The sequence below is a fragment of the Hemicordylus capensis genome, chromosome 17 (assembly GCF_027244095.1).
Source record: "Hemicordylus capensis ecotype Gifberg chromosome 17, rHemCap1.1.pri, whole genome shotgun sequence".
Classification (NCBI taxonomy): Eukaryota; Metazoa; Chordata; class Lepidosauria; order Squamata; family Cordylidae; genus Hemicordylus; species Hemicordylus capensis.
The window spans coordinates 14,919,146-14,933,656 of NC_069673.1; the positions used below are offsets into that span (position 1 = coordinate 14,919,146).

The 14,511-nt window shown below is 54.6% G+C and overlaps 1 protein-coding gene across 3 annotated transcripts; it reads left to right on the top strand.

Annotated features, from left to right (window-relative positions):
- Nucleotides 1-2,084: 2,084 nt before the first annotated feature.
- On the top strand, nucleotides 2,085-12,871 carry AJM1 (apical junction component 1 homolog). Of its 3 annotated transcripts, XM_053282324.1 has the most exons (4): nucleotides 2,085-2,240; nucleotides 8,023-8,140; nucleotides 8,558-8,619; nucleotides 9,131-12,871. In XM_053282324.1, exon 4 carries the CDS (start codon nucleotides 9,187-9,189, stop codon nucleotides 12,415-12,417), a length of 3,231 nt encoding a protein of 1,076 aa, XP_053138299.1. In that variant the 5' UTR covers nucleotides 2,085-2,240; nucleotides 8,023-8,140; nucleotides 8,558-8,619; nucleotides 9,131-9,186; the 3' UTR covers nucleotides 12,418-12,871. The 3 variants fall into 3 exon arrangements, with proteins under 3 accessions (XP_053138299.1, XP_053138296.1, XP_053138297.1); XM_053282321.1 differs by lacking the exon at nucleotides 8,558-8,619; XM_053282322.1 differs by lacking the exons at nucleotides 8,023-8,140; nucleotides 8,558-8,619.
- Nucleotides 12,872-14,511: the final 1,640 nt, after the last annotated feature.

Sequence of the window (14,511 nt, forward strand, 5' to 3'; positions counted from 1 at the left end):
ATTTTTAAACCACTTTTCATAAGGCATCCAAAGGTGGTTTACAAAGGGTTAAAATACAATAAAACTCCATAAAAATCACACGTAAAACCTTAAAATCAGTTAAGCAGTAAAAACCAGAAAACAGCAGAAAACAACCACCATAAAAAGACAAACAGAAGCAGGAGGGCTGAGAGATCCGGCAGTCCCTAAGGAGGAAAAGCCTGAACAAATAAAAAGGTATTTCGTTGATTTTCAAAAGCAGCCACAGATGCCGAAAAGTGTACACTCACTGGGAGAGCATTCCAGACCTGGGGGCAACAACAGAGAAGTTGTTATTTAGGGGATTGTGTTGTTTAAATGTGTGTTTCTTAACTCATTAAGGAACTTGAGTTTGTTTGATTTATATATGTTATGCACATCTGCCCCATTCAATTATATCTAGCAGCTCATGTCTTGCAAGACCTATTTTAGTTTGCTTGCAGAAAGCCGTCTGTGGAAGAGCTATGCACTAAGGTAGATCCACTTGTAAACACTTGGGTTTGCACTGTCCAGCAGCTCAGGTCTTGCAAAGATTTTTGCAACTTGCTTCTGGAGGAGCTACCTTGCCATTCGCCGTGTTTTGATCGAGCAAGCTCAGCTCTATGAAAGTGTCTGTAGATTATAACAGATTTTTTAAAATAAGGAAATGCCCCAGTGAAGGTTGAAAATGGCCCTGAACAGTGCAGGCCATGAAAGCAAAGACAAGAATCCCAAGCTGCTACTAGGCCTTCTCCTGTCAAAAACATCCCTGCAGCAGTCAGTTTTCATCGTCCTTCAATCACGTCTGTCAACTGCGATCTGGTTGATAGATTTTCTGACAGTCTCCTTGATCCTTCGACCTCCTCTGCGTGTGTGACTGATTCCCCGACAACTCATCAGATAAGTACATTGTGCCCTGATGCTGTTTAATTGAGCGGCTGATTGCTTTCCATCACCACGGTTCCTTAGGAGGCAGGGCTGCGTGCTTGCCCTTCCGCGGGTGGAAGATTCGGGGATGTGCCCTGCAGTTCTGATTCTTCAGATTCCTAGTTTTGGTCTGTCTTTGCTTCAAATGAGCGTGTTCCTAGTACCTGTGCGGAGAGAGAGAGTTTGGACTTTTAGACTGGGGGCTTGGCTTTATGAGATGGGCTTTTTAAAAAAAGGATTGAACGAGGTCACGAAGGAGGTTAGGTCTATTGAAAACTATCAGTCATGATGGTTAAGTGGAACCTCTGTCTCCAGGAGCAGTCTACCTCTGAGCACCCACCCCTGAGAACAGACCACAAGAGAGGGCTGTTGCCTGGCTTGTGGACTATCTAGTTGTCCACTGTTGGAAACAGGATGCTGGTTTGCCAGCCAGACTGGCCGGTGGCCATATGCAGCCATCCTTCTGTTCTTCCCGGACTCCCAAGATGCAGATCTGTCAATAGTTGCAGAACAAAGGGTTGTGTTGCTGCAGCAGGGTGCGAGGGTTTCTATTTCATTTCCCCCACCCTGCCCCCAGAATGACAAAATTCAATATTAGGCTGGGGGTTGGGGGGACCTGAACTCAATGTAGACACACGTGTGAGTGTATGAATTGTTGGATTTTAGAGCAGGAAGGGACCTGGCAGGTCTTCTAGACCACCCGCTGCTCAGAGCAGGAGTGTGTGTGTGTGTGTGTGTAGACTATTTACATATAGTGTGTGCATGTAGGGGGTTAGACTAGAGCGCCTCAAGGGCCCCGCCAACTTGAGTATTTTCTGTATTTCTATAGGGACTGGCATTTTTGAACCTGGGGGCTCACATATATCCTATCTGGCTTTTTCTCATTCCATTTCCTACATTAAACCCCTTTGTGAACCATCATCATCAACCCATCAACCCATCAATCATCACAAGCATCATCATCATCATCATCTCTGGTTTTATTAGCCCATGGACCCGGGACGCTGCCGTCCTCCCCCTCCCTGGCAGAGGCCTTCCCTGTTGGACGCCTGCCTGCTTGCGCCTGCCCTGCCTCCTCTCTCAAAGACACAAGGGCCCCGCAGCTCGGCTGGCCCCTTCCCCCCCCACACACACACCTCGCGCGGCCCCTTTAAGGGCTCTCGTGGCGGGGGGGGCCGCTGGGGGCGCTGCGGAGCTGCTGCCGCTGGAACCTTCCTGCCCGCCGGAGCGCGGAGCAGGTGCCGCCGCCGCCGGCCGCAGCCGCTCATCGCGGGAGCCGCTCGCCCCGGCTGCTGCAGGCGCTGCTGCGCGGAGAGGTGAGGGGGGGGGCCCTGGCAAGCGGTGGGGGGAGAGGGGGGCAGCAGGATCCGGTGCCAGGGAGGAGGAGGAGGGAGGGAGGGGGCATTGCCCCAGCGGCGGGCGCCTTGCAGGGCACCATGGCCCCCTTTCTGCGGGGGACCCCCCTCCCGCCCGGGGATTTGCAACATCGCCCCCCCCCGGCTCCAAAACGCACCCAAGCCTCCTTGCGCCTGCCCCCCCCCAATCCCTGCATCTGGCAGCTGGCATCTCTGGGCAAGGGACGCGCCTGGCAGCACCCGGGCTGGGGTGGGGGGGAGAAGGAATTGGGGGGGGGGGATCGGTGAGCTCTTCTTCCGGCCTGGGTGTAGTTCATCACTCTCCCCCCCCCCACCGCTCTTCCCGAGCTCCTGGGGTGGCGACGGAGAGAGTGCCCATTTGGAGAGGTTCTCCTGGCAATGACGTAGCATGGTGGTGAGATGGACGGACCCCCAACCTCCCCCCCCCAAATATTTTGTAGTCTTCCAGATCCAGTGTCTTCACACACACACACACACACCAGCACCTCCCCTTACAGAAGGGGCATCCTCTGCCCGACCACCCCCTGTCCCCCCCCCCCGCCCAGCCATGCCTTCAGTTTCTAATCTTGCTCAGATGGATAGAAAATTTGGGGGGTGTGTGGAGAAGAAGAATGTGTCTCTTACAAGGATGCGGGGTGTGTGTGTGTGTGGGGGGGTCCACTCCCTGGCATGGCCTCCTGTGCTCTTCGCCTTCTGCCCACCGCTTTGCAAAGAGATTGCCAGTGTGTCCCCCCCCCCGCCGGAAATGGATCTCCCTTAACCCCCAGGTGGTGGGTTCGGAGAGGTGCCAGCCTTTCACTCCAGCAAGATCCCCAACCCAGAAAGCAGAACAGACCGCTCTGGAATGCCAGGGTGCTCCCTGGAGCCACGAATGGCATGCCACACATGGGGGCCTCTGAACATGTCAAGAGTGCGTTTTCGTACCCAGATGGCAGCCTGGTTCCCTCCATCTGGAAACAAGGAGCAGGGTGTGCCTGGGTGAAATGGGAAGGCCCGGAATCTCTCTCTGGCAATCAGCAAGCGGGCAAATTCGCCCTGGCCGGCCCACACAAGGCTGGTGGTTCCCAGAGGGCTCTCGGATCCCGTTTTATTAAGATCGTTTCTGGCTTTGTCCCCTTGATGGTCTGTTTTTCTGCCTCAAAATGAAATTATTTGATAACTCCCAGTGCTTGTTTCCCAAAGCTAACAGAGCAGGGTTCCAACCCGCCTCGGATGCCATCCCAATGAAATCTCCACCGTGAGAGCATGTGGGGTTGAAGAGAAATGCACTTTGCACATGCTCTGTTCCTGGCACGGCCTGGGAGCAGAGACAGTGTCGGGGGCTTGAGCGAAGCCCCCAGGCCAGGATCTGTGTCGGCTTCGTCCAGAGGTGCATGTTGGTTCCTCTGATGGGGGTGCCACTCGGTCTGTGATATTGATCAGGCTGTGATATTGATCAGGACCAGTTTGCCTGGCCCGACAGAAGTGGAAGTCTGGATGGCAGGGAAAAGGCGTGGCTGGTTTTCAGTCCAATGGGCAAATTCAGTCACTGGTGTGGCACGGTGAGATTGTGAGCTGGAAAGCCCTGGGTGCGAATCTCGCCCCTCTGCCTAGGCGGCCTGATGTGATCCACCCTCTTCCTATCGGCCTCCACTCCCCCTTCCGTCACCTGGGGATAATCGTATTGCCCCACCCATAGCGGGGTTGAGAAAATGGTGGGGAGCCCATTGGGTGTAGAACGGCGATCCTTTTCATCAAGGAGGCCTCCCGTGGCTGATGCTCAACAGGTTTTGCATTTCACGACATGGAAGTGTTGTGTGCGGGAGAGAGGAGGCTGCCCCTGGTGGATTTCTGCCTGCCACATCAATGCTGCAGAGTCTGTAGCTGGAAGGGGAAAGGAGAGGTGAGAATGATCCCGAGGTGGGGTGGTGGTCTTGCTTGCCATGTTGGCAAAGAGCTGTTTGCCTTCCACATAGGCGTGTGGGGTACATCTGGGCCCACCTGAGTGCTCTTTTGGAGAAAAATCCAAAGTTCGAAAGGTTTGCAAATAAGTAAAAGGAGCAGGGGCACACAGCAGACCGGACATTTTGCATGCAAAATGCTGGATCTCTAGAATACCTAGTTACATAGGAACAGAGGAAGCTGCCATATGCTGAGTCAGACCCTTGGTCCATCTAGCTCAGTATTGTCTGCACAGACTGGCAGCAGCTTCTCCAAGGTTGCAGGCAGGAGTCTCTCTCAACCCTGTCTTGGAGATGCTGCCAGGGAGGGGACTTGAAAGCTCACACTTCCAGTCTCCCATTAATATGCAACCGAGGCGGACCCTGCTTAGCTAAGGGGACAAGTCATGCTTGCAACCACAAGACCAGCTCTCCTCTCCTCTCTCTCAAAGGGTCTTCAGTAACAACAGAGCTGGGGAAGGCTTTGGGGAGTTGCTGCCAGTCAGAGTAGACAAAATTGGGCTAGGGGGACTAATGGTCTGACTCGGGATACGGCAGTTCATACCCATTTGAGTGAAATTTGCCAGTGCTAGCTAGTGTGGCTTTTCATAAAAGGATTTCTGGATCAATGCATAGAAGATAAGACAACTGATGGTTATGGGGCATGATCGAACCTGTATCTTCAGATGCAGTCTATCTTGGAACACCGGGTGCGGAGTGCAGCTTTTTCAGCCCTGTTTGGGATCGCTCTTGGACAGCTAGAGCGGCCTCTGGGTCCATTGCAGCCAGGTAGTTCTGCTCTTACTTGGTGTCATTCAGTGGGCGTTTCTGTGTCTGTGTGTTTACACGTGGGACGTTCCTTGGAGGTCCTGATTCACTGTTTGTGCACTTGCACATGCGAATCTCCTTAATGCAGGCTAGAAAAGTGAAGGGAGTCATTTTAAAGTCACGTGTCCTGCCCCTTCCTTAATGACACAAGAGTCGTAAAACCGTATCCAAAGGCCTTTATCTGGTCATCGATTCTGGCTGTACAGTTTGGCTTGTGCAGAGAAGTGCTTGCTTTCAGGAAAAAGAGCCGATTTCCCCGTCTGTGCAGCTCCCGAGGAGGAAAGACCTCGGTTGGAAGGGGGGACGGGACATTTCTGACTAATGCCAGGCTAGCTCTGTCTTCCTCCACACATCCTGCTTTCTGACTAACTTAAGAGGAATATCTCTTGAGCCAGCAATTTCGTCTTCCTGTTGATTTGCCTAATTAAGATTCCTTGTTGATTGCTGCATCATCCCAGCTGCTTCCAGATCTGGCGATAGTATGATCTGCCAAAGAGAATCTGCTCTGCCTGAGACCGATCTGGCTGCGTTGCGTTTCTGTAGGAAACATGAGGACTAGAATCATGTCATGGCCTCACGGTTAAGATGATTTCAAGCATGCCTTTTGGGGAGAGCCATCCGGCAAAACTGGCTTTGTGGCGCTAAACGTTTTGTTGTGTTTCCGATGCAGGGTGGGGTGAATTTTCTGAGGAAATTTTGCCTTCAGTGCTTTTGAAATTCTTGTTTAATTGATCTGGAGATGCATCTGCCACTGTGGGTAAAGCCTGCAAGGCAGCTGACGGGATATTGTGAAGACATCCAAAATGGCTATAAAATCTATCATTAAAATGGTCAAAGCACTAATGTGGTAAAGGATGCTGTAAGAGCAGACAGCAAAGTAGATTACTTTTCAGATAAAAGCCACCTGTAGCTGCCCCTTACCTGAAAGAGTCTGCAGAGGTTTTAAAGACCGCTTTCATGATTTTCTTAAAAATCAGAGACTGGCCCGGCCCATTCCTTGTGGAAGGGAGTTCCTCAGGCACGGTGCCAGTTCTGGCAAGGCCCCGGTTAGCTTCCCTACCAATCTAACTTCAGATAAAGAGGGCACCCTGAACAAAGGGACTAGATTGTGTGCGTGGACTCTTTGTGCGTGGCAGACATAGTTTTAAGAGAGTGGTTTGAGATAAACACATATAGGCTGTGGGAAAGGAGGCTTATTTCACCCTGCCGTTGCCACTGGTCAAACAGGTTCAGCAGGCTTTTGAAACGATGCCAAAACCTACCGTACCTGTTGACCTGAGGCGGAAAACGGGACGAGCATCCATGCCAGAAGCAATGAAACTGCCTTGAAACTGGCATAAGCCCTCGTGAAAAAACAAGGCGCGCTCTCTCTCTCTCGTCTCTTTATGTGTATGGGGGCCGCTGGGATTGCATAGCGAGAGTCTTTGTGGAGGGGTGGTGTGTTGTGTGGGCGTGCAACAGCCTTGAGAGACAGTGCGATGCCCACGGCTTCTCTCCGCTGCAGCTGAGCGGCGGCTCCTTTCTCTTTCTCTTGCTCATGCTGCGTAAGCGGCCGCCCGTAGAGCAACGTTGGCTCCCCGGTACCCAGGCCTGGTTTCCCAGCAATCTGCAGGTTTAATTCTGGGCCTCTTCTTTGCCGAGGGAGATTGCTTGGCGTCTCCAAACGCCTCGGGAGGGATAGGAGAAGTTTGGGAAATGGGAAAGGAATTTCCCTGGGCTTTCAAGCCGGCCTGAGTTTTCACCCGTTGTGTGTGACGACACACACATGTGAGGATTTCCCAGCTGGATCTGACCAAAGGCTTATGATCGGGGTGTGTGTGTGTGGGGGGGGTCACACTTGGCCCTCCAGAATGCCCATCATTCCCTGCCACCAACAGCTGGGGGGCCAAGTTTTCCCACCCCTGGACCGAGTCCCTGTTCCCAGCCCTCCCCAGTTATACGTCCTCGGCATCTGGTATTCAGAGATATCCTATCCCTGGACATGGAGGCTCTCTTTATCATGGCTAACCACCACCGAACCCTAAGAACATAAAAGGTGCGGTGGGTCAGACCCAGAGTTCGGCATCTTGCTTCACACGCTGGCCAACTGGATGCCTCCAGGGCTCCTGCGTGGAAACGCTGCAGATTTCTTACCCGTGTGGGGAGCACGAAGGGAGGGGGTCTCTCTGTGGCAGAGGTTCCCCTCCTCCTCCTCCTCCTCCTCCTTCTCCTCCCACACATCTCAGATTCGCCCAAATTGGGGTTTGGTGTCGACTCGCCATGGGGACGTGGGAAGCTCAAGCTGCCTTCTCCAGAGTCAGACCCTTGGTCTGTCCAGCTCAGGATTTCCTGCTCGGACTGGCAGCAGAGTCTGCAGGGCCTTGAGTTCCTCTAGAACGTCAAAAAAGGCAAGAGAGAGAGAGAGAGAGAGAGAACCATGGCAACCGTTCACTCCGCGTGAGGTCCCCCGTTTTATCTCTGCATCCGCTCCCTGGTGAACGCCCAGCAGTGCCAACTAACTCTTTCCAGCATTTGTGATGTCCCCTCACCCACCTTACTGCAACACACACACACACACACACACACACACACACACACACACACACACACACACACACACTGCTTGCTCCTTCTGTGCCCCTTTTAAAGACCAGCCTGGTCTCCAGAGCCAGCTTTTCACAACATCGTGACTAAGCAGGATCACCTGCTGAGGTGAGCAGGTCAAGCTGCCCCTAAAAGCACAGGGCCTGGTAAAGAAGAAAGTTGGCCGTCTGGGCCAGGGTAACTGCTTGCTACAAGGCCCCAGTGCTATAGACTTGTGGCTGCCACATCCACCACCACCAGTAGAGGGGGATATAGGTATCTGTTAGGTAATATGGGTAGTTATATAGGTAACTTATCCTGGGGGCAAATGCTTGGTGTGGCTGAGTTTTTGAACTAAAGAGGAGTTGGTATGTTCTCTGTCCAGCCTACAACGTCTTTTTCTTTAATCTCAGATTTCCTGGATGCCATTAGACAAAGAAGGGCACTTCTCACATGCTCAGAGGAGAAGCCTTTGGCTGGTGTGGCTGTGGATGATGGGGGATGTAGTCCAACAATCTCTGGGGACCTAAGGTTGGGAATCCTTTTGTAAATGAATACAATATAAGAGGATACCTTCCCACCCTAAACCACGATACAATCATTAGGATTTCTCTCCCACTGCATTCTGCATGTCATTTTGTTATTATTTTATTATATTCTGCGAAAGCGTCTGTCCCCTTTTGCTTTTACTAGGGAGCCCAAAGTGGCTACCAGCATGGAGGTCCAAATGACCCGAGGAATGGCACGGCGTTACTTTCCTTTTACAGGGGGAAACAGCCACAGCTCTTTGTCCTGACAACCCAGGTGCTACCTGTAAACTCGTAGAACCTACTTAATTAACCGCACACACCTGGGTGCATTTACACAGAAGTAGGCCCCCTTGTGCTCATTGGGACTGACTCTCTCCAGTGCATACCATTGAAGCTTGGGCTCGCTCACTTTCTGCAGGGTGCGGGTTGCAGATTGTGGAGCTTCTGATCTGGCCTGACCTCTGACTGCCCCCAGACCAGGTGGGTAGAATTGCATTGCTAAAAGCCCACACCGAGTTCCCCCTGAGAGTTGCACAAGATCCCCGACAACCCTATATCAGGGGTGCACAACTCAAGTGACCCAGTGGGGTAAAACCAACCGCGACTTGGTGTGCGGGGGCCAAGGTCAAATTTTAAACCAAATAAATAAATAGATAAATAACATCTAATAGCTGAATAATTTAAAATAATAATTTTGATTTTGTTTATTAATTTAATTGAATTTATTTTTTTTTATAGCTAGGGGTGGGCGGGCGGGTGTTTGCCTTCCCTCCCTGGCGGTCCCAATCCCCTTGTGCCACAGGTTGCATGGCTGTAAGCTGGCCCTGGCGAGCTGGCTGGAAATAGACCAAGAAAGTGCATTGCACGTTGCCATACATGTAGCCTGGCTTCAGCTCGGTGTAGTGCATGAATTGGCCGCAGGAGGGCACCCTCCCAACTGGATTTAAAAAGGCCACTGACCATGATCTCCTCCGGTCTTCTTCTTTTTCAGTCCCACACAGAGATGATCTGAGGAGGAGCCGGAGACTGCAGAGAGCTGCTTTTAAAATGACCCGAACGGATCCTCCTGATATCCTGGTGTCTACGGTGTATCAGGACATCCAAGTGGTCCCCTCCCGCTCCGCTTTCTGCCAGCCCGCGAGGAAATGTGACAGCTCCATGTCTTCAGCCCTGGAGAACCGTCCCCCCCAGCACTTCAACAAGCGGCACTGCCGCAGCTTTGACTTCCTGGAGTCCCTCGACGAGCCGCCCCCTGTCCCTCCCGCCATGGAGCGGCCCTCCCGGCGGCCACCGACCCCAGAACCATCCTCGGCTCCCGTGAGCAGAAAGGCGTCCATCAGGGCAGCCGCACCGGAGGCCCACGGGGGCAGGTCCTACACCCGCGGGAGAGAGGTCCCGAAGGAGCCGGCCCCTCGTGCAGAGCCCAAGAGGCGGGCGAGGTCCAAGAGCGCCCCTCGGGTCAAATCCACCTTCACCCCGGTGGCCATCCCCATGGCCTCTTGCTCGCCCCCCGCGCCAGCCAGAAGGGGGCGGGAAGTCCAGCGGGCGGGCCGTGAGCCTGAGCGGCCCGAGCTGTCCCCGCGCCGGGAGGGCGGCTACGCCTCCATGAAGGCCCTGGTGAACGAGGTGCACCCCATCAAGCTGCAGCCTCAGCGCAGCAGCAGCAGCCGGATCTCGCCCCTCTGCGTCACCGGTGCCAACTGCTACGAGGAGGCCCCAGCCATGCAGCCCCCTCCGCCCAGCATCCACGTCCGGCGCCGGATGGACATCAAGCCAGACGAGGCCACAGTGATGCATGCCGCCCGGAGCGCCAAGGCCCCCCATGCCCCCAGTGAGGCCCCACTGCCCTGGCCTAGGCAGCCTGGTGCCACCCACAGCTTGACAGTGCCCAGCAGCCGGCAAGTGTCCATGTCCCGGACCCCCACGCCCAGTGACACCTACAGTGGGGAACACCGAGTCCTTGCACCATACCCCACTGAACTCTACGATGGCGCTCCGGCCTTGCCGGAAAGCGGCTGCATCCCTTTCTCTCCCTATGTGCCAACCAAATTTTTCTACACCGAAGAGCCAGTTGGCTACCCGATGAAAAGCTCCGGGTACGAGGGGTATCCTCCTCCTTATGGAGGGCACGTCCTTCCTCCCCAGCCCTTCTATGCTGAAGAGCCTCCCCCCAGCAGCTTCCACCCAGTCCCAGGCAGAACGTTTTTTGTGGAGGAGAACCGGACTTATCCCATCCAAGAGGCTCCTGCCAGGACTTACTATGGGGACAACTCTCGCTTTTACACCCCCAGGATACCTTCTGTGAAAGCCGTTTACCCGGAAGACCCGCGGGCATACCCTGCCTTGAGGTCCAACCCCCGAGTCTTCTATGCTGAGGATTATGGGAAGTATCATGAGCGGGAAGCCATGTCTCGGACCTACCCACATCCCCGCACTGCTCCTCCGGTGCAGTTTAACGACTGGTATTGTCCCGACAGGGGGGCACTGCCCTACCAAACATGGCAGATGTCCCGCTTCCCCTCTCACCAGCCAGCCCCCCGAGCCATGCTCTCTTCCTGGCACGCCAGCTACAGCGTCAGCCCACCCCGTCTTGGCACAGACACACGGCATTACTCCAAATCCTGGGACAATATCCTGACCTCCCACATGCGTCGGGAAGACCCTCTTCTGCGTGGGCGCAGCTATGAGAACCTGCTGTCCCGAGATCCACACCGTGCCTTATCCCCCGATGACCGGCGCCAGCCAGTGGTGGTCAACCTCTCCAGCTCACCCAAGCGCTACGCTGCCCTTTCGCTCTCGGAGAACTCCCTCATCGAGAAGATGCATGCCGATAGCGGGCGCCACGGCTGGTTCGTTACCCCGGAAATCACCATCACGGACAACGATATCCGAGCCAATGGCTTCTGCAAGAACGAGAGGCGCTCGGCCAGCTGGGACGTCTTGGATTCAGGTGACACCCGGGACCAGGGCTGTGTACCAGCCCGGCCCTACATCCCGGATCCCAGCACCAAAGAGAGTGCTGCCCGCCAGCGCAGCCTGGAGCAGTTGGACGAGCTCATCACGGACCTGGTCATTGACTACAAGCCTCCCTCGGTGTGTCCTTCCAGCGAGGTCAGCAACTTGGCAGACCAGCTCCGGCGCTTGATCAGCGAAGGCATGGCCCTGCCTGCCAAAAAGGCAGATGTCTGGAAATCGCTGGAGCCTCGTCCCACCAAGGAGCAGCCTGGGCCCAGCGCCTTCCACGCCGACCTTCGGAAGGATCAAGGCAGGCGCCCGGCCGAGGTGGCTGTCTCCACCAGCACCTTTGAGAAGCCGCTGGACGACTGCTCGCCGGACCTCAGTGCCGACGAGGACGATGTCATGATGTGCTCCAATGCCAAGTGTCGGCGGACGGAGACCATGTTCAATGCCTGCCTCTACTTCAAGTCTTGCCACAGCTGCTATACCTACTACTGCTCGCGGAACTGCCGGCGGGAGGATTGGGACACCCACAAGGAGAACTGCATCTACGGCCGTATCGGCAGCACCTGCCGTCATGTGCTGCAGTTCTGCCGAGAGAGTGGGGAGGTGCACAAGGCCTTCTCGCGCATCGCCAAAGTGGGCTTCCTGTCCCGGGGACGGGGGGTGCTTTTCCTGGGCTTTCCGAATTCCGGCTCGGCGGACAACTTCCTGCAGTTTGGCCTGGAGAGCTTGCTGATGTCGCCCACGTATCTATCGCTGCGGGAGCTGGAGGGCTACTCGGACAACCTCGGGGACTACGCCCGGGAGCTGCGGGAGGCCGGCCAGCTTTACGACCCGGACGAATGTTTCCTCCTGAATGTAACGGTGGCGGTTGGGCAAAAAGTGCCCGAGAGGCCGTCCCCCAAAGTGCAGGTGCCGACAGTCAGGAAGTACGCCAAGGTGGCCTTAGCATCCTCCAGCCCTGAGAAGAAGATCTTGAAGAAAGATCCGGACATGGAGACGCTGATCCTGACGCCCCCTCCGGGCACAGCCGACATTGACAAGGAGGGCGAGGAAGGGCGCAAGGCCCGCGAGGTCTGCTTTATCAACATCCAGCGGGAGCTCCGCATCCGGGGCATCTTCCTGAGGCACGAGTTCCCCAAGATCTACGAGCAGCTCTGCGAGTTTGTGGAGAGCAACAAACGCTTCACCCCCACCACCATCTACCCCATTGACAAGAGGACTGGCAAGCAGTTCATGTGTATGATCATGGCGGCCTCTGAGCCACGCACCCTCGATTGGGTGGCGAGCCCCAACCTCCTGGATGACATCATGTGACCCCACTCCTGCCGCCACACACTTTCTCGCCCTCTCTCTCTCCCCCCCTCCCATGCAGGGCCTCTGCTTGACTGCCCTGCTCTTAGAAGTGTATTTTATTATCAGAGTACTAATGTGATTGGTATGTTCGTGTTTTTTCTACGAGTAACCCATGGCCAGGGAATGCGGCTGACCAAGGGATGGGGCAAATTTCTATGGGGAAAGATGGGGTCCAGGCCTGTGGTTCTATGCACTAGTTGCTTCAGGATACAGCTGAAATGAAATCCCGCACCCGTTCAGAATCCAGGTCTGGGTTTCTGCAGTGTTAAGCTAAGCTCGATATGACGTTTGGTCGATCGCTTGGATGCCGGTTAGGTATTTGCCAAATTCTATGCCTTAAGCCCTCTTCCCTACCCACACTCCACCCCACCCCACCGCAAAATCAAAAGTATCCATGCTAGGGAAAGCTGTTTTTTTTAAAAATAGACATTGGAGAAGAGAGGTTAGCATTTCTGTGACCCCAAATTGGGATTGTCCCCTTGAGATTTTGGCTGCAGCAATTTCATTTCCGCTTTATCCTCTATCTCTGCATGCAGGTCTGGTCTGGTGGGGAGTGCGGCTGACCGGGGTGGGAGGGGTCATTCTAACTATCTGGGCTTTGGTGTTACAACTCAAGGTCTTTGGGGCGGGCCATGGTCCTTCCCCTCTGCCGTGGGTCCTTCTGGCTGCTGGTCCCCCCTCTAACCACTAGACAACAGTGCTACCTCTCTAAGCAAGCAAGGTCAGAGATTAGGTTGGACGACTCGTACTCAGTTCCTGGGGCAACCCCAAACCCCTCAGATTGCTCCCTTCCAACAACCCCCAGCCAACCAAGCCCACCCAGCCTCTACGATGACGGCAAAACGTTCTAACTCGGCAGTGCGTTTGCATGGGTGGAAAACCAGGGCGTTGCTCTGGAAGCACAAGAAAGCCGCTTGCGGGTGGGGACCCTCTCCTCCAGTGCTGGATAACTGGGACAGATCTCCCCCAAGTTATCCACACTGCCCTTGGGGTCTGGGTGTGAGGGTGCACTCTCGTTTCTTGCACAAATTATTTTAGGGTCACCAGCCCTGCCCTGAGGCAAAGTGGCAAAGTTCGGAAGGGCAGCCAAGCAAGAGACAGGCCACACACACACACACACACACCCCTACACCACCCGCCATGCTCCCCATTTGGAATAAGCATCTCTTCATTTCACTGGAGTTTGTGCAGAGTTCATGAGTAGAAGCCGGGCCTTGGATGTTCTGCCTGGCACTATAAAATAACATGCGCTGCCTTTGCGGGGGTCACACCTGCCCTCTCAGACTCCGTCCTCGCAGTTGTTGACTAATGCCATCATTATTATTTCCCAAAGATGACATGCAAATAATGCCTATCTGTCACTGCCACATTCACAACTGAAGCAAAGAGACAGATTTCCTCTCTCCGTCCCTCCTCGTTTTTTACAGCGGAGCAGGGAAGGAGACCGTAACTCAGTGGTAATTCCTCTGCTTCGCAGGCAGACGGTCTCTGGCAGCATCTCCAGGTCGGGCCGGGAGAGAGACTCCTGCCTGAAACCTTGGGAGAGCTGCTGCCAGTCAGTGCTGAGCTAGATGGACCAAGGGTCTGACTCAGCATAAGGCAGCTTCCGATGTCCCCACAAGTGGTTATTCTAATTCATGTTAGCGCGGGGCCGTGAGGACGGAACTGGTGGCCTCAATTTGGATTAAATAGCTCTGGGTACCAGAATGCAATCTTGCACCTGGGGGGCCCTTGGGTACCACTTGCACATTGGTGATCTAGTTGTCACAGTTACAGGTGTTGCTTGCCTGATTAATTAATTGCACTGTTACCCCCCCCTCCCCTTCCTCCAAGGCACTCAGGCTGGTGATTCCTACCTGCGGTTAAGCGCAACACACCCGACCCCGTGTGTCCGTTTCCCGGTCTAGGGGGGAAAAGATTCTTTGCACAGCAGCACCAAACCTGGCGGTGTCTGGGCAACCAGGCAGACGGGACTTTCTTTCCTCTCCTCGGCCTTGCATCTGCTCCCCAGTCCTCTCTGCTTGTTGTGCTCTGAGCTGGGCTGGGAACCCGGTC